The sequence below is a fragment of the Strigops habroptila genome, chromosome 5, assembly GCF_004027225.2.
Source record: "Strigops habroptila isolate Jane chromosome 5, bStrHab1.2.pri, whole genome shotgun sequence".
NCBI lineage: Eukaryota > Metazoa > Chordata > Aves > Psittaciformes > Psittacidae > Strigops > Strigops habroptila.
Genome location: NC_044281.2, coordinates 37,253,996 through 37,279,188, shown reverse-complemented (window position 1 = coordinate 37,279,188; position 25,193 = coordinate 37,253,996). Strand labels below are relative to the sequence as shown.

The following is a 25,193-nucleotide window of genomic DNA, read 5'->3' as shown; positions in this document are numbered from 1 at the left end:
AGTGTCTAATACCATAACATACATGACCTAGGCAGTGTGGGCACCTCTAACCCTATGCAGCATACTTAACTATGGTATGCTTATCTGTAAGAAAAATAAAACAATGATCATGAATGCTTTGTACTGGAGAAGTGAGGACCCTCCCTCCTTCCCAATTGTGCTCCCTGTTTTGGGTTTTGGTTTTTTGGGTTTTGGTTTTGGGGTTTTTTTGTGTTTTTTGGTTTTTTGGGTTTTTTTGTTTTGGTTTGTTTGTTTTTTTTTTTGTTTTTTTTTTTTTTTTTTTTTTTTTTTTTTGTTTTTTTTTTTTCTCTCAAGTGAGACCAAGCAGGGAAAACCAGTGCTTTCTGCTGGGAGGCACCCCCACTGCTTGCAGAGGCTGCCCCCACAGAGCAGCCCCATATGTGAAAGTAATTCCCCATTCCAGAAACTTTCCTGGAAGAAATTGCCTGCCTGAAGAGCTGTTTAATTATTTAGCCCTGCAAAAGCAAAGCCACCTCAGAGGGAGCAAGGTAGCCCCTTACAGGGGGCAAGTTACAGAGCAACCACCCTACCCTGCATTTTCTGACGATGGCCTGAGCTCACTTGCACAGCCCCCACTGGCACCAGTAGGATCACACAGAGCTAATTAGAGAGTAGGACCAACAAACATGACACTACACCATTAAAGAGCAGAAAGAAAACCTCAGAGCCAAACCCAGAGACTAAGCAGGAAAAACAACTCTCCAGAACATCTTTAAACCCTTACACATTTGAAAGCTGTTGTAATACAGTAAGTAGCCATTGGGCTGATCCTTCTGGATCCCCAGTGCCCTCTGGGCTGCACAGAGTGCCATAGCCACGCAGCAGCAGCAGCCCACCAAAACCAACACTGGAGTGGTGTAGCCAAGCCAGAATCTGGGAAATATCACCAAAGGTCGATATGAAAGGCAAAATGCGCAGCACATGTCCCCATTAGGCTCCAGGAAGGCAGACAGCAGCACCCCTCAGCTCTCCCGAGCTTTAGACTGATTTAGGAAATACTACGCAGTCTATCTGGAAGAGTTAGGCTACACCTCTCCCTTCCAACACAGAAAGAACCCCCATACTTTCTTCCTCTATACCTGGTGTGTGCAGCTTTATACCCACTGGGTGCCAATCGCGACAGAGCATGCCCCATGCTGATCAGCTCATTAGCAGTACTGGCTATGGGTTGCCAATTAGAACAGAGACCCTTCCTTTTTTGCTCCTTGCTGTAAAAGGCAGATTATGCTGGGGCATACTGAGCAAGGCTGTGGGCAGTTTCTTTATTGCTTTTTCCTCAGAGCATGAGAAAAAGCCTCATTCTAAGGACCTTTCAAAAAAAAAAAAAAAAAAAAAGAAAGAAAACATCAGTAAAGCTGAATGTGATGTCTGGGCTGAGTGGCAGCAAGTCAAATACCTATTCAAATTACCCAGGTGATCACATTCACTGGTTGTCTAATGACCTTCATGGGGCACAGATACAGATCTCGATATGACCAAAGTACAGAATAAAATAGCTAAGAGAGAAACTATGTTGTGCTGCATCTGTCACCGGGTGGGGAGAGGCAAGTAAAGAACAAGGGGTCTGTGTGAAACTGGCAATCTTCTTCAGGCTTGAAATGTTCTTCACTGCCAGCAAAAGCAGTGATATGCTATGCAAAATTGGTCACTACAGCTAACTTACGAATCATAGTATTTGTCTGGGGCTCCTCAGAGAAGGCAGAATCTAGCCCAGGTAATTGGATCCAAAGATGGAAGCATTAAGAGGCTTCCAGAATCCCAAGCAATCATCCCAGGTGGGAGGATGACAGAAAGAAGTGATTTCCAAAGACAACAAATCCATGCATTGTCAGATGCCCAGGAGTGGCTACTGGGTGATGTCTGGCTTCTGATTTAAGGGTACCTCTGCACTTCCCTTTCAATTCCTCTGAGAAGAAGAAAGGAAGTTCAGAGAAAAGTGATCCTGACAATAACAAATGAAAGTCAGTGTGTGAAAGAAGAGCCTACTTTGGGACTGGGGAGGTGCCCCTTCGGAGCTGCAATTTAGTATCACCAAAGGCAGGGCAGGTTTCATCTCCACTCTTTGTGAAGTGGGATGGTAAGGGCCCAAGCAGCAAGAGCATGTGTCCAGGGTCGCCTTGAGTTGTTACTCTCTACACAGAACAGGGAAGGCTCCCACCTGTGGATGACCCTGAGACACCACTGGAAGACTTGGGAGACTTCCCCTTTGCCCAAATGAAGGGTTGATTAGTCCTTACGTTTGCCAGCAGTGAAAAAAGACAGTACAAGCAGGGGTGGAACACAGCTTCTCCTTCAAGCCTTTACTCCCTCGCAGGCCATGCCCTAACTTCAGTCTTCCATCCAGTTCAGCTTAATGGGAGAGCACTTAGCTGCTGGGACAGCAGCAAACTCTTACCCCAAAAACACATGCGTTCTGGGTGCAATTCTGCTTTCATTTACACTGGCACAAACCTGAAGCAATGCCTTTGTGCTCAACGGAATTACACTGATGTGAAGATGGACATGGGGAAACCTTTGGACTTTACATGCACCACAGTATTTCTGAGGAGGTATTGTTTTCTTATAGGAAGACAATTGCTGCTGTTCTATTCAACCCAGAGCCTGCATTCCCAAACATTTCTTTAAACTTGATGTAACACATCCATGTTAAGTTCAGAAGGGGCCTTTTCTGCCTTCAAATAATCCACCCAGATGGAAAAAATATAGAAAATGTATATGCTGCACGATAAATGAGGCGCATGCCACATACTAAATACTTGAAATGTATGTGTCAGTGTTAATGCCTTTCAAAATATTACAGGACCAGTCTTTCTTCTTTAAGATGTATAGCATGACACAGTCATGAACAGTTGCCAGTGTTGTAATGTTTTAAGTACAGCCTACATTGAGTAATATACTTTAAATATATGGGTACAGTAAATTTCAGTCAAATAGATAACATATGGGCATAGTCCATATAAGCCTGTAAAAAATGTCCGAAAACAGACAAAAAGCCTTGTGCCCAAACCTCAGCCTGTAGTTGCAGAGTTTGAGTGGATTTGATTGCGTCAGCTAACCATATTTTATGAGGAAACCCCAACCTAGCCCATCAAATGGAGAGATGTAACAAATCATTAGCAAGCTTCATAGTCAGAGAAATGCCTTTGGTAAGAATCAAATTCCACCAAATGGATAAAGGCTGCTTTTATTGCCTGAGCTTGGAGTGTCTGTCTGTGGTTAATCAGAGCACAGATGTGTACTCCATTAAATACCCCACAGAGCTGCCTCAGACCCAACTTCCTCTTACAATTCATCAGCCCAAGGAGCAGTATCTCCCAGATGATCTACCATGTTAGAACACCGTATTTCTCATGCCTACCTTTATGCCAGTGTCCCCTTTTTCACCCTGCCCCGCAAAGGAGAGAGAGAGAAGAAACATAGAGAAGGACAGTGAACATAAAGAGAAATTGAGCAAGCAGTACAATTGTAATGAGGGCAGAAGAGAAAGTAGCTGAAAGCTGGAGTGTGCGATAAACACAACCCAGGCCTCCAGAGAGAACTGGCTCCTGATAATAACATGGTACCAGCCTGAACACTGGCTGCAGCCCACCCCTCCCTGGGAATGCAAGGCAATTTACATTGTTGGATACTGGAGGTCACCCATACTAATTCTTTCCTGCATGTTTTGAGTTGTAGACAAACCATCAAACCATTTCATGGACCAGAGTATCTTCATTCTCCCAGACTTAATGCAAAAGTCTCTAAAGGCTGGGTCAGTCTTATTCTTTAACGGGGGCCTGTGCAGGGCTGAACCTGACCCGGTTTCAGGACAGCAGGGAATCACTGTGGCCAAAAACTGCCCAGGCTCTTTACACAGGACTGAGTTTTTCTGTTTACGTGGCTCATACTAGGCTCTAGAGAACTGCCTCCAGCCCCTGAACTTCTTTATTCCTTTAGTGTGTCTCTAAGCTTGTGTGCCACTTATCTATCCTTGGGAAATGGCCCAAATGACTCTGAGTTTAAGGGTTACCTTGGGGCCAGTAGCTCCAGGAAGGCCAAGTGCACCAGGCAGGCCTGACTCACCCACCTCACCCTGAGGAAGAGAAGAAAGAAACTGGAGGAAGAAGCAAACACAAGTGAGCAGCAAGAAAAGGAGCCTGTGGGTTGCCTGAAAGGTCAGCAAAGATGTGACAGGGGTGTCCTGCACAGAGGCACCCACCACACACCAACCTGCCATCTGGGTCTCTCTGGGAGAGGAGCACCATTCTGCATCAAAATATTCAGGGTGAGAAACATATGGACTGAAGGGAGTGGTCCCACAATCCTGTATCACATCTTTGCTCAACTCTTTACCCTCTTTTCCTTTTCCCCTGACCCACTCATCAGGGAAGATCTTCTCACCTATTTTCATCCATTCCTTCCTCCTTTCCCAGAGAAAGGTCACAACCTCAGGCTCAGTGGGCCGAGATCAGTGCAAGCTCTTTGCTTGGTAAGTAAATTAGCCAGACAAGTTGCTTCATGTAAGAGGAGCTTGTAGGAGAGGCCCCCACTGCGAGGTCATCGCAGGGACCCCTGCACTGCTCCTGTGTGCTGAGAGCCGCCCGCCTAGCACACACACAGGACACGATGGGCTCTTAATGGAAAAACCAATGGTTCACTGGAAGAAGAGGCAATAAATCGTGTCTGTCTGCAGGAGTGGGCTGTGGTCTGTGAGGGCTATAATTTCCACTTCCTGACATAACAAAAACTTCTCAGTTTATACAGAACTAATTAAAAAGCTCTCAGGTCTTGCCTTTTGCTCACAGAGCACCCATAAAGCAATGTGGAGATAACACGGGACACAGGACTCCTGCCTGCCAGGAACATTCGCCTTTCCCTTCTCCAGCTGACATCTCTTTGTAGCAGTATCTCTTCATTCCCTCTCTCCCCTTTGATCTTCCTTTGTGTCCTTCCCTTGTCTCTCTTTCTGTCTTTTCATTACACCCTCTGGACTTGACAACCCCGCTGTTGATTAACCGCTGCTGAAGATATTTGGGCATTGCCAGCTTCTGCCTTTTAACCTGGAGCAGGATTGACTTTTTCCTTCTTTATTCTGGAGAGCAATACATAGCCAGGGATTTGGCCCTTTCCAATCTCTTGTTCAGGTCTGGATGCACAAGAGCCTTCAACCTGGAAGTGGGTGTAGAGAGGCACACAGATGGGGAGACACCTGTCCCATAGCTACTGGAAAGCTAAAGGTATCTCTGGGTCCAGCCTCGCCTAATGTGGGCGACAGCAGGGAATCTCTGTGCCAGTTACATCCCTATGTCCAGCAGAAGGAGAGCTCAGAAGAGGGCTGCAGAGGAGTCCACAGATTTGCATCTGTGACCCTACAAGGCATCAGTGCAGCTTAATTCATTTAACAATATTGGAGCTCCCCTCTTACCTTTCTGCCAGGGTATCCCTGAATCCCAGGGTCCCCCTGCAAAAGGCAAAAAAGAAAGTGAGGCTTGGCCTGAGACGGACAAATCCCTGCCCTTTGCCCTGGGTGATGCTGGGATGGAAGGGCATTCCATGAGGAAAATTCACCTTTTGCTCAGAGTGACTCCACTACGTTCCTGACCCTTCAGACCTGTGCATCACTGTTACCTGCACTGGACTGAGCCCTAGCAGGAAAGGTGCAATAAGCACTGGCAGCTGAATAACCAGTGCCAGCTCTGTGCCTCAGCAATGCGTTCCCCATCTCCTCACCCTGGCTACATACCTCAGATAAAAACAAATGGGGGTGGGTGGCTGCAGCTGAAGAACAACAACAACAACCACCCCCTCCCTTGCACTTTGGCAAGTGAATAAATGGGAAACTGTGGTAGAGTTAACAATAGCATTGCAAAATCAGTTCCTGAAGCGCTGGTAAATGCTTTGAGAATGGCAGAAGCCAATAAAGCTGTGTGTGGCAAACAATTTTGCAAGAGGGGCTGATGAGGCGTGCCTTGCTCAGTCAAGATGCAACTCAGACGTGTCGCCTGGACAAAACCCATGAGTCAGCAATGGGCCGAGCCCCAAAGGCAATACTGAGCTGGGTTAGAAATCTTTCTCAGCTATTTGATGTAACCTCCTTCCCCCTCCTCCATCCAACAAAATGTACACATATCTCCTTGCCAGGAGTGTCCACCTCTGTTTATTATTTTTCTACCTCTAAGTGAGGCGAGATGTCTCACCTTTGGTCCAGGAGGCCCAGGTAAGCCCTGCAGATAAAATCAAAACAAACACAGTAGTTGGCAAATACAGGCAACATTATATGGACTGCAGGGTGGTGGGAGATGCTGACTGCTTTGGTTTGAAATGCCTCTTTACAGAGATGATTTGCACTGGTGAGCACAAACATCCCCCATCTGTTCTTCATGTAAATGAATACTGTCTTAACCCATATACACAAGTAAGTTCATGCCCATAGTGCTCCATCCCCCCAGGCCTGGTCTTGCTGAATCTGAAGACCAAAAAGCTGCTTTGCCTTATTCACTGTGCTCCAGAATCTTTTCTGTTTCTCTGCATTTGCTTGGGAAACTTGTTCCTAGCCCACTGTGCAGCTCTGGAGTAAATCTGGTGTTTGCATCTTTCTCTGACAAGCTGAATAGAGAGAATATATTAACAAACCACTTGTGTTTTTAAATCAGAAATAACTGAACAATTTACCTGATATGAACCACAAAGCATACCAGATATGTATGTATGTAAATATAAATAAACACAACATACATGCAGGAGCTGCCTTCCTGATATGAGCAGATAGGAGAAAACCACCCTATAGCACCCTTGATGTTGTCTGCTTATAGTAATTCAAATGGTTAGTAGTCACATCCTCAGAGCTCAAAGAGAGTTGAAGATGCTTACAGGATACCTGAACCCTTTATTGTGTGTGGAGAGGTGCTTTTGCGTCAGGGGACAAGACTTGCTTGTCCTGCTAGCAGGCCTTGAAAACTGTCAGATGGAAACTCCTTTCATGCTGCAGCAACTGTAGGGCCGGCATGTTTCACCCTGCAGCTCCCAGGAACAGTTTCTGGTACCCACCTTTCCATCTCTGCCAGGCTTCCCAGGTTCTCCCGCTATGCCCTGTTGCAAGAGAGAGGTACCTTAGCAAGATTTTCTGGTCTCCTCTGCCATTCAGCAATGGTATTATTTTAAACAGTGCTTCTAGTTTTGCCCTCCTTGGCTGCTTGCTCCCAGCCTGAGAACAGGACAGAGGCAAGGCTTCAAAGAGGTCACAGGGATTCTTATCAGCCAAGTTTCTGCTGTGAGCAGGACACTTACACCCCTCATGCTACTTCCTGCCCATGGCCCTCTGCAGAGGCTGAAGAGGAGGAAATGAGCCTTGGTGTCACCCACTCACACGTGTGTGTCCAGACAGCAACAATGCTGGGTGCACACCTCTGCTCTGCCTCCCGCTCCTGCTCCTTCCTGGGAACTTCTTCCTCCACAGACACCCACATTCCCTACAAATCTCCTGTCTGTGGCTATCTTGGCTTCAGAAGAGACAACAAAGGACAGAGGAAATTGTGCCCTAGGGAAAGAGGAAGCAGAAGGCTTTTTTGTAATTGTACTTACAGGTGGTCCAATTGGCCCAGGCTGTCCTGGGATTCCTTCGGGTCCAGCCGGTCCAGAGGGCCCTGGTGGACCAGGGGGGCCCGGGGGACCTTGGATTCCTGCTTGTCCTTGTTCACCCTGTGGTTTGTTAAAACAACGGGTTATGAGCAGGCAGAACAAACCCTTCACACCACCACCCCAGGGGCTCAAGGCAGGCCAGCCTGGCTGAAGCAGAAGAGGTAGAAGCAAGTCCCAGGTTAGTGCTAGAAGAGGTTTCCAAGAGTGAGGGAGAGCCCTGCTGAGGACGGCCAGGCTGCCTGGTCAGCAGGAGCCACCACCCTATCGTTTACAAAGACATCTGAGTCCAGCTTGTCAGAGCTGTCTTTAAAAGGGATCTATAGATGACTGAGCAGTTCAAAGAGATCTTTTTTTTCATTGAGTCAGTCAAGTACAATTTATATGTCATGGACCAACACCTCTTGAGCTTCTCAGGAGGCTTTCCAAAGCACTTGACAGTCATATGTGAAGCAAAGCCCCCCATGACTACACTGGCACTTCCAGGCAGAGCCACAGTGTCTTACCTCAGCCTATTTTTTTCCCTATGCTATATTTGTTGGACAACACTCCCTCTGTTTTGCCAAGGACCAAAAGTAGAAATGCCACAAAACCAAAAGAAAATAACATGATCATCATGGCATTTCTGGAGCCCACCCAGAACAGGCCTATGTACACCAGGCAGAGCCTGTTTTTGTAAGATTTAACAAGCTAGTGCGTGCAGAGCCACCTGCCATTTTAAGCTCTCTGAAATGAAGCCGTTTCAGCCGGTTCCTCCCCAGGCCCCTCAGTAGCCATTCGGTGGCTGTGGCTCATGCCTCAGCAATGTCATCTGGCCCAAAGGACCTGGACTTGGGACCAAGCGGCGCTGAGGAGACAGTGGGTTGGAAGCACCACGTTTGAATACCAGACTGCTGATCTATAATTGATGAATCCAGCACACTCCTAAGGCACTGTGGCACCCACGCTAAGCTGTTAGTCTCATGGGCTCCCCTCCCATTCCCCCTCCCTAGATAAAATACTATGACATCCTACTGCTAGCAACCCAATTTAAATTTGAAAACCTCTCCTTGGTGGATCCACAGGAAGCTGGAAGTCAAACGTGGTTGTTTCTCAATTATAAATCAATGGGTGTGCAATTGGGTCTCTGCTGCATTTATCCTCTATACAGCCTTATACACTGCTACTGGGTAAAACTAAGTCTGCTCTCACGCACTTGTGTGTGCAGGAAAATGCATGAAATCTGTCCTCTGCGTGTGTTCCTACCAAGTGTGCTCTTTATCCTGGCTGCCTTTAGTAAAACATGCAGATACAGGGATGTCTGCTTTATTTAGAATGATAAATGAAAGTAATAAGCTGCAAATTTCATCCCTTCTGCCACGAGCTCTATTTAAAATAAAATTTCCAAAACGCAGGCCAGGCTTATGGGAAGTTCAGTCATGTGTGGAGCAACAGCCCTTCTCCTCGAGAGAGCCGCTGCGACAACCCGCAGCCCATGCTGGGAAGCCTGCTGACCAACCAAGAAAGGTGCCCTCTCTTTTCCCCGTTTTGTAAGTGGATCCTGGCTCACCCTGTGGCCCATGCAAGGGAACATAGGATCCTTCCTGAACTTCCCTATCCTCCATACTCAGTGCTATTCAACTGTCCTGTACATGGTCTCACTGCTTTTAAATCTGGGAGGGAATCTGGATCCAATGAAGACAAGAGGTTTGGAGGGCACTGGAGTATATTTCTAGATTTCTTCTTGCCCTGACCTCTCAGCCCAGCTTCAGAGACTTCACTCCCATTGCATCTTACATCACTCCCACCATGGGTGCACGAAAGGGTGCATGCACATTATAGCACCCCCACCGTGGGAAGACAGAGGAGCTCTGCCTGTCTCCCTTTGGTTCTCCTTCCTCTATTCTTCTCAGCTGCTCTCTGTCAGCCCAGTCCATGCTCCAGATTTAGGACACTATAACACAGCATGCTGCTGTGAATGAGTGCTGGCACCCTGGCAGGTGAGATGTGGAGAGCAGGAGCCCTGCCCCAGCACAGGGAGCAGCTGGAAGGAGCTCACCCAAACTCCCATTTGTATTGCCTTCACTTTGCTGCCTTGGACAGAGTGTGCTTTGTCTAAGTGAGTGCCGGTCCATGCAGATTCCTAAACATGAAAAATGTTATTACCACATCATTATACTCTTATTAATGCATTCAGCACAAAAAGACCACCACAGATCTAACAAGATGGTAAGTGGATACATTAAGTTGGAGATCAGGTGTCATTCTCTTCAGATGTCTCCAGGCTGAGAGAGCTGAGCTTGTTCAGCCTGGAGAAGGCTCTGGGGAGACCTTAGAGCAGCTTCCAGTGCCTAAAGGGATCTACAAGAAATCTGGAGAGGGACTTTTTACAAGGGCATGTAGTGACAGGACAAGGGGGAATGGCTTTAAACTGAGAGAGGTAGTAGATTAGATATTAGGAAAAAATTATTCACTATGGGGGTGCTGAGGCACTGGAACAACTTACCCAGAGAAGCTGTGGCTGCCCCATGCCTGGAAATGTTTGAGGCAAGGTTAGATGGAGCTTTGAACAACCTGGTCTAGTGGAAGCAACCAGTGACCATGGCAGGAAGGCTGGAACTAGATGATCTTTAAGGTCCCTTCCAACCCAAACCATTCTATGACTCTATGATTCTATACTTTTAGCTATTGACTGGAGCTATTTTTCAGTTCTTTTAAACACCAGTTAGCAACCCTGCTTGTGCCCCAGCAATGCAATGCTTGTTCAGCCTCCTAACACAGGTCTACACTCAGCCCATGTCTCTGCTAAGCTTAAGCCTTTGGGCAAATCCCTCTTGCTGATCTGCTCAGAGGCAGCAGCAGGATTTTCCTCTCTCAGGCACGGTGCTAACATTTATTTTGCAGCCTCACATATTTTCTTAGTATTCATACGTCGAGCTCCTGGAATTGCCAGGTGCTGGCAGATCTGTAGGAGTGGATTACACTTTGTTGCACTTAGAGAATGAATACAGCAACAGCAAAACCGATCATGGCAAAATTCTCCAGTGAAGTTAGCCTCTGGGGACAGAGGGAATTTGCAGCCCTGGCTGACAACAGGACACAGGGCAGCTATTCAAGTTTCCCACTTCATCCTGGATACGAACATCAGCTTTCAAAGCCTTCCCAAGAGGTCAGTCCTTGGCCTGGCTCTCCAGACCGTCACTTTGAAGGCCGACCAGTGCAATCCGTGGGGCTTTGTGGTGCAAACGCTGAATCGATAGAAACTGAATTGAGACCAGGGGCTCAAGTGATAAGGTCAGGATTTTGCTAGCACTGGGCAAGGACTAGGCACCTCGTGGTAAAGGCCTGTAGTGCAGACTGCAGTTCCCTGCTAGTATCTGACTGTCTAGACAGGCAGCAGGGTGACAAAACCAAGCCACTTAATAGAGAGTGCCCAGCACACTTCAGTGAGGTAATTACAGTGGTTTGTCCACACAGGAAAGTTAATCCCAATTGATGAACGAGGGAGCTTAAAGTGGGCTCATTAAAAGCCACATGAACTCTGACTATGGACACTCTTATTCACTCTTCATATGTCTGTAATTCATCTTATGAATTCATTCCCAAAATAAACTAAACTAAACATGAATTATGGCCCTGGAAACCAAAATAAATGTGTTTACACAAAGATTTAATGCAATTTAATGAAACCATTATAAGAGCTTATTTAAACACATTTTCCCAAGTGTCTCAGACTAGACTAGCCCATAGAAGAAGCATTTGCCTATTCATTCATCTCAGTTAAATTTCACAGACATTAGCCGCATTTCAGCAAGAGGTTTCTAACCCCTTCTAAAGATTGAATATGCATGAACTAACTCCATAATGTAGGAGGCTGCTTGTCGACAGTCCTGAGAACAGTTTCATGGCCCATTTCTTTTAGTTCAGAAAACTAGCTTCACTGCATTTCTTTTTAGCCACATTATCACATCAAAGATTTCCTCTGCTTCAAAGAAAGTCCCTCAGCTCTGCCTGGATCTCCTGGAAAGCCCATGTAGGATAAGAAAGACAGGTAGCAAGCTGATTAATTGCAAGTGTTGGGGTAAGCTTGGAAACAGGCAACGAGGAGAAGTCTACCTGGAAAGTGCGTCTCTTTATGACCGGAGGTGGAGCCAGCCGCACTGAATTGAGGAGAGGCAACAGCTGAAGAAGATCAAACCAGAACCGTCGCAAGGCAAAGGAGGCCATTAGGGCACCGAGAGTCAGAGAGCAGCCAGGGGAGAGAACAGAGAAGAGGGGAACAGAGAGATTGCTGTGAAAATACCCCGCCACGCAAGCCGCGCACAGAGGGTGCACAGCACAGGTACCTGCCGGCAGACCTCTGAGCTCCTCCGTGCCACGCATTGCTCACAGGGGGACCTGTCACGTGCCAGCACTGGCAGGTGATGCTGCGCTTGCCAACCTGATGCTCCCACCCCAGAGAGCTTTTACTGCTTTCTCTGGAAATTAAACTTGCCTGGGGGGGGGGGGTTGACACAGTTCTACTGATCTCCTCAGGCAGTATTTACTACATGACACCCCCCCACGGCTCTGCTTAGCTCACTGGTGACAGGACTGTTCCTTTTAATTTCTCAACATCAGATTTGAGGCAACTATCAAAATGACAATTTTCTTCAAGTTTTCCAAGTGTGGAATTTTCTTCAAGTTTTCGTAGTTCTATCCATCTTCCCTTACAAGAAACACATTGTATCTCCAGGCATCACCCTTCCTCCAGGGGTGGAAGGTAGTGGAGAAAGGATAGCTGGGGTCAACAGCAGGCACCAGGGCCAGCAAACAGGTCTTAGTGTGGTTCATTTAGCTGGGCAGCTGCAACCATCATGGCCAATGGAAAAGACTAGGCCTTGGTGCCTGAGTCCTAAGCAGGGTATTGCCTTTGGAGCCTATGCTTTGCTTTTCCTTGTGTAACAGTAATACCATCCTCTGACTGCTAATAGATAGGAATGCTGCCTTAGGGCACAAAGCTGACCTGGACACACAGAAATCAAATGCACTAAAGCTCAGGAGCATCTGTTCATCCTTCTGCTGTATCTAGTTTCCACTTACATGAATGCTGCTGTCACCCTGGCACCCACCATGCCGGCTCCAGGCCCAGGAATGCTCCTCTGGCCTGATCCACTTTCCTGTTCCTACCAGTTTTTCATTGAAGCTGCTCTTGATTTACACAGGGAGAAGAGAAAGATGCTTTCTATGCTCAGACACAAAAATGTGCCCCTGCGTGCAATGTTTCCCCATGTGAGATGTGCACTCAGATCTGAGAGGTGTGCCCACAGGTGTCCCACCACAGTAACCATATGCACCCAAGCAGCGCACTTTAATGTCTTTAAACACTGTTCTTCATGTTTGCAGTGAAAGCAAGGACCCAGTCCTATTGCAAAGTGAAGTAGCAACCCAATATTGCAGCATTGCTGCCCTGTGATCAGGCAGTTGTGTTCAAATGCAATGAATCAGACAGCCACAAGCTATCATAACAAAAGCAGTGCTGCTGGAAATTCAGCTACACTGATTTTATCTTGAAGGAAATTCCTTTCCTATCTTTCTAAAGGAGACAGTTGGCAGGAGGCCCTCACTAGCCCAAGGAGAGCATATGAGACTTCTGCTTGATCTTCTCAAGGGAGATGACTGCTGTCTAAATCCCCAACACACAACTATACTCTGTGCTCAAGTGTACTTAGCATGTCTCTGCGTAACAACCCAAACTCCAGCCGAAGCGTTGGGCTATACTTACGCCTGGCTCCTCAATGTGCTGAAATGACATATGCACCGCCTTACCAGGGATGCCAGGGAAGATGCTGTGAAAGGATAAGGAGGAAAGTGGTCACAAAATCCAAGTCCCCCTAGCAAACAGACGAAGTGAGAACAAAGACTCCCAAGCGAATCGGCATTTAGGTGCAGTGGGAAGAAGTTTATGAGAAGAAACCCTTAAGCCTCCTCCACACAGCTCCTGCCCTGCCCCTTTCTATGTCCCAATGGCAAGCTTTTCTCAGAAGGCAGCATGTAATATTGGATCCACATCCTCGAGCCTTTGGCATCAGAACTGGGTCCCATCAGATCGTTACCCACAAACCTTCAGTGTAAGGATCTGGTTAGAGCGCAGGGCTGCAAGGGTGGTACTTAGGTATTCCTAGGGGACAGCGAAGACACACGACACAAATGGGGTCAGTTGGACACACAGCACTTCTGAGAGCAGACGGAGCACATCTGGTCCCCCATTTCCCTGAGGTGAGCGCCCTTTGTCAGGCAGCACTTTGCAGCAGCTCAAGCAGCCACACTGAATGGGTAGCCCCACTACCAGGCCCACCCCTCACAGCAGTGCAGGCCATTACAGACTCACACAATAAAAACAGGAAATCACAACAAGAGTCAAGGCATACGTCCTAACCTTATATTTCCTTCCTAAGAAAACAAGACAAAACAAAACTGAAACAACATCCTGGGTTTCAGGATGCCAGATTTCATTTCCTCACTCAGAATATCTGACAAAGGACTTTGTCAACCAGTAAAGCAAGAGCAAATTGGAAATTCAGTCAAATGTGTAGCATTTTACAACAAGGCTCATCCTAATTTTCGTTCTGAGAGGAAGAGAGAAAACTGCACCTCTGTTGACTCATTTGTGCCTCTAGCTCCATGAAATTGCAGTCTGTGACCAGACCCTTCAGAATTGCCCACCCTTGAGCTGATCTGAGGACAGTCACCCTTCCCGTGAGCATGTTTCTGCCTTGCAACAACTCAGGGGCTTTTTAAAATGTTAAGCTTGCTACTTCATGAGACCAGAAGTATCTCCATGAGAGCCAAGGAAACATCGCTAGGCTTTGCTGGGATGTGGGGCTTTGCACTCACCCTTTCCTCACTGCCATAGCCCTGCAGTATGTCACCCTGGGTGCCTACAACCCTAACTTCAAACCAGTGTGCCTTTGCCCCCAGGCCTGAGCCTAGCTACTCCCAGTGATGCATAAGCTGCATCTCTATTTCCCAGTGTTGCTGCAGGTTCTGATGCTGCTTTTCACCTTGAGCACTGAGGACAGTCTGAGCCAAGGGCTGTAACAGGAACCCAGAACACCACCCCGGTGAACATCGTTGTTAGCTTCTTTTTAACATAACAATCTAGTGAGACCGCTAAGCCTAAATAAACACAGCTGACCAGCTATTATTGTACTGGGACTGGCACACACCAATGACTCCCTTCTGCCTTGTGCCAGCTGAGCTCTCTCCCCTGCCTTTGCTGCTTGGAGCATCCAGGGCTCTGCTGCCTCAGGGCCAGGGAGTAGAGCCCACCTAATTGTTCAGAGGCCCATCAAAAATAAACAGAAAGCCCTTAAGCCTATCTCCCTGTACGCCCAGATTACAAATTCCAGCTGCTTCATATGATGTTGCTCCATGCATTTCCAGTGGATTTTCAGCACCCTGGTTGTTTTAGAGCTGGTTAAATTTTACCACTGTAATCCCCGCAAACCTCATGATGTTACTTTCTCCTCTCTTGGCTGTGGTACATGCCAGCCAGTCCAGGACAAAGAGGGAAGTGGGTAACATCCCAGCTTTTTTGTTAAACTGTTGCTAAGATCAACCCTTCCTCTCTGTCTCTTTGCAAGCAGAAAGCCCATCAGGCTGGGGGACTAGGCATGGGCACCAAGCTCATCAGGAACCAGCCAGAGCACTGTCGTCAGGGATGGTCAGGGTTACTTTTGGAAAGGAAGCAACGACCCTTCCCCTTGTCTCTGTGGAGGGCTGAGGCCAACACGAGAGAGAAAAAGAAGGAAGTAATGATGACAGATTTTCCCCAAAGTCTGCAAACCGCATACTGCTCCTGGCCACACACCTGGCAGTGGAGGCTGAGGAAGCAGGACGGAGATGGTGCAGCAGCACAAGGTGTGAGTGTGCTCACTCTTCCTGAAATCCCAGGTTTTGCTGGATTTTGGGGTGAGGACGCAAACCTTCCCTGCTCCCGCACAGAGCAATGGGAGGGTCTCCAGGAAGCAGCAGGACAGCATTTAGCTGGGGGTGAGCCCAGTGGGCAGAACAGACTGGAGAACCAACATCCCTCCTGGAAAACCTTATCTGCTTGCTTTTCTGTGAAACACATCAATCAGCTGAGCACTGCCCTCAGGGCCCAGATGACGCAATCTTGTTAATGAAACGATCTAATTCCCAACCAAAAAAGCCATTCAAACTAGAGGATTAACATGCAGGAAGGCACGGGACAGACAATAATAACGCTAATGACTTACCCTGTGAGGGTACTCTGCACACTGACCCTGTGAAAAGAATGGGATTAAAAGGAAAGAGTTTAAACCATGAACAGAGAGCACCAAAATAGACACATGGGATCAGATCCAGATGGTGTAAATCATTGTGACTATACTGAATTCAGTGCAGCTTATGCCAATTTGCAACCCGGCAAGCATTCTGCCTCCTGTCCCCTTAGCCCCAGAACCCTCTGTTCTTGCTGCATTTCTCAGCCACTCAGACCGAGCAGCACCAACTCCAGTGGAGTCCTTTCCTTTCTCACTTTTTACATTTAATTTTCAACATGTCTCCCATTAAAGTTACCTTTTCTCCTTTTTGTCCTGGGAGTCCCTATAAAAAAAAGTGATAAAAAGTCCTCAATAAATGAAGAAGTTCAGTTCATGCAAGGTGAAAGGAATTAGGAGGAGATGTGATTGATTGCAAGAGATGGGATACTTACAGGTTGTCCCCTGGGACCTGCAGCACCCTTTAAAGAAACACAGTTGTGAATGTAAGATGGATTCCCATTTACAGTGACAAGAAGACAAAAACTCTCAGCGTATGGAGTAGCTGGAAATTCAGCTTCTAAAAACAATTGCGGAGAAAATTCCCAAGAGATCTAGTTTCTCTTTGTTACTCTGGAGGAGTGAAAATGCACACATGTTCTGGCTACACCATGGGGGAGAATTATTAAAAGGAGAGGGGAAAAATAATCAGGAAAACACACCCTTATTGTTCCCAGGACCTCAGCTGACAGCACATCTCCTTGGTCGATGCACTGGGATTGAACCAGAAGCAGCCAGGACTGCAGTCTGAGCTGCAACTGCCTGAGCTACGATTGCACAACAGGGGGATGTCAGGTCACCCCTCCACCGGGGAGGGGGATCTACAACATGTGTTTGCCAGAGGGTTATACTGACACTCAAGCTCAAAAAACAGAATTAGCAGAAGAAAAAGTTCAGCATTTCAGTGAGCAAAGGTAACTACAGAGCTACTAGCTTGGCATACTCATGTTTGGGGATTTCATCAGCAGAGATGTCAAGAGGAACAGGTTTCCATCAAGTGCAGCCTAAGTTTACCATTTTCAACCAAAAGCATTTTAGTATGATGCAAATATGAAACACAGCTTCAAGAGGGGTAAAAGATATTTAATACAAAAAATATGGGGTTTTTCTGTTGTTAGATAAGTTGAAAATTGCCAGATGAGTTCTCAGAAATCTTTCCATCAACTTTTACTTCTGCTATGAGGCCAGCCACTAAACATGTCAGCTCCCACAGTATATTTAAAGAACGTAATTGCTAACTGCAAGGAAAACATATCCCATGCGTAACTAGAGAGTAGCTGTTGTGACATGATGAATCTGATAGCCATAATGTAAAAATTACAGACGTGCATCCCAGCACTGCTATTATGAAGTTACACAATTAGGGACACAGCTAGTGCATTAGCTGAACTAAGATTGCCTACCCTGCTATGAGCTTGTTTCCAGCTGAAAGCAATGTCATTTCAAACCAACCCATCACTCGGAGACAAACAAATATTTTTTTTTACCATCTCCCCCTTCTGTCCAGGGTGACCCTGCAAAAGAAAGAAAACGTGCATCAGCTTCAACCACTGCAGTCTCTAGAAGATGTTGACTTAACCCACTTAACCCCTTGCCTCAGGAGGTGCCTGCAGTTGCTATACCTTGTCAAGGGAGACACAACACTGCGCATGTGGTGCTTTGCTTACACACCTAACAGCACACCACTCCCTGCTACCCACAAGGCTGAGGACAAAGCTCTAGAGGACAAATATGGGGTGCAAAGGCTCCTTGGGGCACGGCTGGGACACTGTTAAGCCCCTCCTTGGGCTGGCAGAGCTGCTTCAGCTGAGTGCAGGGCGCTGCACCTTGCTGGGGCTCAAGTGTGCATTGTCAGGGCAGTACGGAGAGAAGCTGCTGGGTCTCTTTGAGAGTGACGTTCCTCATGGCAAAAATGGCATCCTGCTATAGGAAATGAGGGTGCCAGAGATATGTGCTGCCAGCTCTTTCTCCATTACAGCATGGCTAGAAGAAGTGTGGTGGGCCACTTGGCTAAGTGGCTGCCTGGAGCTATGGGTTTCATGTGAGTTTGATTCATAGGGAAGTGGCTACATTTGTGCTTAGCTCTCTAAGGATGGGAAGAACTTAGGTCTCTCTCTACTACAAAGCTGACTATAAGGAGGCCCAAAGGACAGCATGGAGGTCTTTAGAGTCCTTTCCTCTTCTACTGCAACTCTTTGCAACACAGCAGCAAAGAGAAAGAAGCTGTAGGGTCGACATCAAATGAACCTGTAGGCTGTCTAAGGCAGAGGGCTGGTGCCTAGGCGACCTGCTCTGTCTGTCTGATTCAGGATGGGAGTGCCTGCTAAGGCTTTCCCTGCTGCAGCCAGGCTCTTGCACTTGTGAAGTGCTATTTTATAGATTTGCCTAGAAAGGAAGCAGCCACACTCTGACTTCTGTAATCTCCTGACTTCTGCATCTCCCCCAAGGCATCTGTGGTATCCTTCTGCCTGCCAACCTTCTAATTTTCTTTTAATCCATGCATGTGCATGACATTGCAAAATAATCCTCTTAAAAACACCCTCTGTAACACGTGGGCTGGCAGGGCAGACGGACCTAGCAGGAGGCACGGCAGAAAGCCTTGAGAGAAGCTGTTTGCTTACCGGTTTGCCGTCCAAGCCAATAGGGCCCTGAAAGAAAAAAGGACAACATTATGAGAGATGCTTTCACTGGGGTTTCTGTCCATCTGCCCTGGAAAGCACTATGTGTTGCAAGATTGCACGGACTGGAGTAAGGACATAGAGGAGAGGTGACCCTCTCTGCCCTCCCACTGAGTCCAGGCAGGTCCTTGGCCCACTGAGTACCAGCCCAGTTTCCCAACTGCTTCTGCAGGGACCTGGTCACTGTCACCCCATTTCAACAGCAACACTGGACACAAGAAGGGAGGAGAAGGAGGAGGAATTAATGGAAATTTGCAAAAAAACCTCAGCATTTCACATTTTGCCATGTCCTGTAAACTAGTTGAAAATCAGCAGTTTTCTTGAGACTTTGATTTAAAAAGGCACCCACCTTTGGGGAAGTGGGGGAAAATGAATTTTTGCAACTGATAGAATAATAAAAGTGTCCCAGGGAAGAGGTGACACACAGCTCAGCAGCATGTTGAAGGTACTATTTGATGAGAAACAGGCTCTGCAGAGCCCTGTCCCAGCCAGCACTTTCTCATGAGCTGGGCTGATTTGTTTTCTGCATCTTCAAAAGCCAAAGACCACAAAGGCCTAGAGAAATCTGCTTCTCCTCAGCCCAGGGGCAGCTCATAGCCCCCCTTTTTGCAAAGGGCAGAGCCACAGAGCCCCATCAAACGGTTCAGAAGCTGCCAATTCCTCCCATTTTCCAGCCGTGAAAGTCTCCCCCGCAGACCTGCTCTGGCACATCGTGTGTCCTGGCGCAGCAGCTGAGCTGCCTGGCAGAAGCAGGGAAGTGGGGGGTGTTTGTGTTTGCTTTAGGCTTTCTAGTTGTCCGGGATAAATGCATAAGAATAAATAGCAACCATTTGAGTTCTCAGCAGCCTCAACGCTTCAGAGAGTGTTGCCAGCAACTGTAGGACTGAAATGAAATTTGCTTTGTCCTCACCTGGGCTTGTTTTCTGTTCCCTTGCCCATCTGTAACAGTGTTGGAGAAGAATTCCTCTTCATGCTTTTTGTCCTTTCCCTTTGGTATGACTGGGGTATTCTGCCTAACATGGTCCACAGCTGACCTGCATCATGCAGGCCCCCATTTGGATCACAGGCACTTACTGCTACTGCAGTATCACCTAAAGGCTCAATTAAGGTTGGAATTTCACCTACCTAGGGGTTATTTTCTTTGTTTGGGGATATTTCTTACGATGGTTTTCTTTTACTGAACAGATCTGGCTTCAACTGTGTTATTTTAACACTTGGGGGTTTGGGGTTTTCTAAATTAATTTCCTTTCGGAGTTGTGTGGTTTGTTTGGTTTTTGGGGTTTGGTTTTTTTTCCCTAAGTATCATTTAAAAGAAAAAATAAAGGAAGAAAAACAAATGAAGAAAAAATTACTTTTTCCAGTGACACCAGATCAGGTACTTGATTTCAGACAAAAATTATGAGATACAGCAAGCACTAATGAGGTTTCCTACTGATATTGGACACCCGTACCTCATAAACTAGCAGTTACACTTACCGGGAATCCAGGAAAACCTCTTGTTCCAGGCTGTCCCTGGAAAGGATGAAGCAGAGAAAGCAGTTCAGAGGAACTGAAGTGGATTTTGATGGACTCTAAGTCCTCCCTATCCTCTGCCCATTTATCCTGCAACTCTCTGAAAAGCTACCCAAGACTCAATTCCCCTTCAATGGGAAAGTGTCTTTGGAAGGAGGGGAAATTTCTCATCCCCACTCCAACTTGTACAGGGCCAAGAATATGCTGGAGCAGGTCCAGCTTAGACTGCAAGCAGTTTCCTTGAAGTTTCTACATTAATTAAATGGGTGTCCCTAGCCCATATGCTATGCTTTTGGAGTATATTCCAGAGGCTGAGCTCATTTTATGGCAATTCTTGCTGCCATAAACCGGAGGCGTTTAATGCAGGGTGCTGCTCTGTGCAAGATAAACCTTGCAGGTCACTGGTGTCTAAACACAGCCTTCCTCTTCTCCTCCTCCCCTAATCTCATGTTCCAGTGCATTTATTTTCCTCACAAATAATTCTAGAGATTATTTTTTTCTTCTTCTGTTTTGTTTTGGGGTTTGTTTTTTTGTTTTTTTCTTCTGAGAGTTAAGAGAAAAAGGAGAGTTAGGTAGTGTAATGAGAGTAACATGAGCACCAAGTCCTTTCCCCTGCCTCTTTCTGGCTAGCCAGTTTTGGCTACCAGTTTGGGATCAGGTACAGCAAACACTGTCTTGAGATGTGTTTGGCAGCTTCTTCATCACAATTTCAAAACACTGAAAAAGGAAAATATTTCTGCTGTTAATTTTTCATAATTCTTCTGTTTCTGAGACCTGTGACATCCCAGACCACTGTTACCCTAGGTTTGTGAGTATCCAGTAAAGATACCCCTTTATTTAAGGATTTTTTAATCTCAGTCTCCCCCAGAAATGTGTGAGCCAACTCAGGAAGCAATATGGACCAGAATTCAGCAGATCTGGAAGCATACCCATACAGATGGAAACAGCAGGAGGAGGTAAACCCTGTACCAGGCTCATTGAGTGACCACTGCAGCATCTTGCCTTCCCCAAAAGCCATGCTACAATACCAAAAAGCCCAGGTTTCTTCTGTGTTCTCATGCTTCATTTGGGGAAATAAAATGCTTTCTCAGGCAATATGAGATACCATGACCGGTATCTCATATTGCCTCACAAGGGTTTCCTAGGAAAGAGCTGGGTATAAAAAAGGTGCACTTCTGAAAAGAAATGCACATGGGTGCATCTCTGCCTTAACCAGAGCGATTCCATGTGAGGGAAGGGAAGAGGAAGCAGGGGACAGGCCTGCTGGGTTGCGAGGCTGAGGTTTGCCCCAGTGAAGCAATGAAAATCCTTTGGGAGAGAGCTCAGAGCCACACTGACAGGGAAAACCTTCACCTTCAGATTATGCCTCCTCCAGCTTCCATCTGCAGAGACTCAATGAAGGTTTTCCCTCCAGAGGATGGGGCCAAATAACCTCTTTGCAGAGCCTGAGGGATGCCTTTACCACAAAATGCCTCACGTTGCACTCAATAGTTCTGTTTTTATACAAAATGCTACAGGACCTATTCACATTTGCACTGTTTTTTTAGTTCTGCAAAGTTGAACTTGGTCAGCTTTGCTTTGCAAGATACATATAAAACCACCTGGTCCTGCTGGCCTGTGACCAGGAGGGAAGATAGGCCATAAATTAAAGGATCTGTCCACCACTGCTTTCTGAAAAGGCAAGAACCAAAAGCAGACAAGCTACAATTCATTAATTTTGGTTCCTTGTTGGACACCTCCCTGGACAAGAAGTGCTAAAAAAAGAATTAGGGAGAAAACCTGGAAATGCTACAATTTGGCTTCCTCTGTAGACTGCAGACTGTTGCCTCTTTCTCCTTGGAGGACGGCAGAGTGATTTGCACGGTATCAGGCCAAAACAACAGTTCAGCAGCGAGTGATTCCAAAAGACTGTTTTTGTTGGGTGGCTGTTTTCCCTTGTCTTCTTTTTAAAATGTTGATTGTATGAAGTATGTAATCCCGGAAGCTGCCAAATCATGGAGACCGTCTGTTTCTGTCACTATCGGCACACTGTCCCTCTCTGGCCAGAAGTTAAGCAGCTCTGAGCTCGAGTGAAAACTTTAACCTCCAAACAAAAATCTGGAAACTATTTGTCATCCCACATCTTTCCGAGTGGCCCCTTGGCCAGGGTTTCCTTGTTTGTCTTCAGTGCTCAGCCATCCTTTTGACCTATCAGCAGCTCCCTGGGAAACTGGATCATCTTCACAGGAAACTTCGGGGTGGAAGTGCAGAGTTGTGCCAGTGCTGGCACCTCAGGGCTTTGACTGGTGTAGGCAAAAGCCCACTTTAAATATAATTTGCCATCTAAGTTTTCCACTGCTTTGGAGATGCAATGTGTTCTGCACTTTCCCAAACAGCAGAAAAGGCAATGAGGCAAAGCAGCAGCACCAAAAGAGACATTAAAAATTGCCCTGCAGAACACGCATGTGTCCTTCAAGAAAATATTGATGCCTGCCTGTTTGTAGGACCTACAGTGACAAGGACTGATGGCTTTTCTCTCCAGTTACTATAACCACACTATCCAGAAGGCTGAAAGATACAGCAAAAGCAACTTCTACCTTCCAAAACCTGCTGTTTGTGGAGCAGGGTGGTCTTGCTCAGAGTTTGGCATTGCGAGACCTGTCAGCTCTTCCTCCTCAATTGGCCACGTGGTCAGAGACTGTCTGCTGGGTGTAAAACACTTACAGATACCTGTTGGTGTCCTGGGCTTTGGTTCTGTCACTTCTCAAACTCCAGAGTGCCAGGCAGGTGGGCTTGGGAACCGGCAAAGCTGCTTGTTATTAGAAACATTTATCATGGAGCTTTTGGAGAGTTAATTGGAAAGCCAGATGTAGCCAAGTGTTTGCACTGCCCAGGGCTCTCTCACTTGACCTTTGCTGTGAAACAAAAGTTGCTGGCAGCCCATCCTCTCTGCGGGTCAAGCATGGTGCTCTTCACAGGTTAATCAGAATCGGAAGCGCCCACTGGGAGGGAGAGAATTGAGTCTCTAGGTCTTTTTTCATGGAAATCTCCAGGAGAGGCTGTGCAGGGATGGAGTGGAGAGGACTGGCTGCACCCACTCAAAAGCAGAGGCTTCATGCACATAAATGCTCCAACCCTTCATGTTGGTCTTCTTTTATAACCCTGTCCTTGCTTTGTCTGGTTGATTCATTGCACCTTGCAGGGACACTTTTGCTGGAAGAGGGTGCAAAATCCTGCTTACATTTTCCTCAGCTCCCCAGCCAGCTAAGGGACTTTCCAGACAGCAGTAACTGCTGTTGAAGAGTCTCCAAGATTTGGGTACTTGACAAGGATTTCTGAAGAACCCTGAACTACCCATCTTTGTGAATTCCCCAGTCACTAGCTTAGCTCTGATCCTTCTCTTCTGAAAAACCAGGGGCTTTGTCCTCTACTAATGAAACCAAAGGCTGAGATCAGCCAGGCAAAGGGCGTATTTTCTCCTAAAGTGGTAGCAGCCTCGTTGCAAGAAGGAAATATGCTCCTTCCTTTTAAATACAAGAATATGGTTTCCTTCAAGGGAAGGCTTCCTCACTTGCCATGGAGCATGAGCTGTAATTTCATTATATATAGTATATAATAGCAGTATAAACCCAAGCCTGGCTCAGCATGGCAACCACATGACACAGAATTTTTGCTCTTTCCAGCTGATGCTGTCTTACTGCCCCTCGTAAGTGTTTCCTTGTAATTTGCCCACATCCTGCATCTCTCGAAAATAGAAAGAAAAGCCACTTACGGGTGGACCACGGGGCCCGATGATAGACATGCCTGCTTCTCCTGGAGCACCCTGCAGATATACAAGGGAGAGGAAAAGGGGTGAGAAAAGGAGAAGAGGAAAATACAAAGACAATTATATTCCCATCAAGACTGGGGTTAAACAAGGGTGCTTAAGGTGTGAGACCTTCAGGGCTTATAGGGCAGCTGCTGTTCTAGCCTCCCCCAGCTCGTGCCCCACACTTTGGGAGAAAAGATGTCACTTGGAGCTACTCAGATGTGCCAGAAAATGGAAGCTGCACAGCAAGGAAAACTATAAACACATAAAACACCTTCTGGCAAAACTGAGGTTCAGCCCCATTACAAGTGTGAAAGGTGGCCTGAAGCCCTTGCTGTTTCTTTCCTGCAAGTCCAGGAGGACCGTGTCCTGCAGAAGAAAGAAAAGAAGGGATGTGTTGGGCTCCATGGAAACGGGAGCTGCAAGGACCTCACTGGCTGCCTCCAGAAATGCCTTGCTTGTGTGCTTTTCAAACTCAGCTGGGATGTGGATGAAAACAGCAAAGTCCTTGCTGGAAAAGAAAACAGCTGCCTCTCCAGCTCCTAGCCACCCACGATGTGCACTGGGCAGGACATGTCCCTGTCTTTGGAAAACATGGCATATTCCTGAGAGGCAGTTCCAGAAGTGCCCAGGGCTGGGGAGCTTTGGGATGGACCATCCCATAAACCAAGCAGACTGCAAGCAAGCAGAGCTCTCTGCAAAACACAGCTGGGACCTAAGACTCTCACAGAGGGCTTTGGGAAAGCACGGACAATTAAGAGTAGTTTTCCCCTTGTTTGTTTGTATCTATCTGCTATCCCTTCATGTTGAAAACTTTGGCCAGAGAGAAATGCAAGGACACAGAGAAAAAGCAGAATGGCTTCAGGCAGTGAAATCTTGGTCTGTTAGGTAATGTAGGTTGGCTTCAATGAGCAAGCAGTAGCTTGAAGGCAAGGAAGGAGAATCTCTGTCCTACCTTGCCCCTCCTTGTTGTGTTTTTCTTTCTATCTCCTAAGAAGTGGAGCAAATGGACCTGATATGGCAGTGCACAGATGATCCCCTTATGAAGTGAATATTCATCCCTTTCCTAACTGATAGGAAATATGATAACTGAATAACATTGTTATTCAGTTATTCACACATGCCAAACACCTTTATTCTGCTGTTCTCATAGGTGGGGGGTACTCACAGCGCTGGGGAAAATAGACTATGCTGAAATGTCAAACACGTCAAAACATGGGGGCCGGCAGTAGGATGCTTTACAAACTACCACTTCTTTTCAGGTACAAAACACCAGAT

The 25,193-nt window shown here is 46.8% G+C and overlaps 1 protein-coding gene across 1 annotated transcript in view; it reads right to left on the bottom strand.

The window, feature by feature from the left end:
- COL13A1 (collagen type XIII alpha 1 chain) overlaps window positions 1–25,193 on the bottom strand; it is a 90,124-nt gene that overhangs the window by 30,627 nt on the left and 34,304 nt on the right. The window contains exons 7-20 of the mRNA XM_030486359.1: window positions 23,880–23,930; window positions 20,093–20,128; window positions 18,560–18,586; window positions 17,426–17,452; window positions 16,334–16,360; window positions 16,198–16,224; window positions 15,876–15,902; window positions 11,731–11,796; window positions 7,582–7,698; window positions 7,048–7,089; window positions 6,198–6,224; window positions 5,426–5,461; window positions 4,031–4,093; window positions 3,380–3,406 (exon numbers count right to left, since the gene is read on the bottom strand). Of these exons, the coding sequence (XP_030342219.1) occupies window positions 3,380–3,406; window positions 4,031–4,093; window positions 5,426–5,461; window positions 6,198–6,224; window positions 7,048–7,089; window positions 7,582–7,698; window positions 11,731–11,796; window positions 15,876–15,902; window positions 16,198–16,224; window positions 16,334–16,360; window positions 17,426–17,452; window positions 18,560–18,586; window positions 20,093–20,128; window positions 23,880–23,930 (600 nt within the window). The remainder of the gene's footprint in view (window positions 1–3,379; window positions 3,407–4,030; window positions 4,094–5,425; window positions 5,462–6,197; window positions 6,225–7,047; window positions 7,090–7,581; window positions 7,699–11,730; window positions 11,797–15,875; window positions 15,903–16,197; window positions 16,225–16,333; window positions 16,361–17,425; window positions 17,453–18,559; window positions 18,587–20,092; window positions 20,129–23,879; window positions 23,931–25,193) is intronic.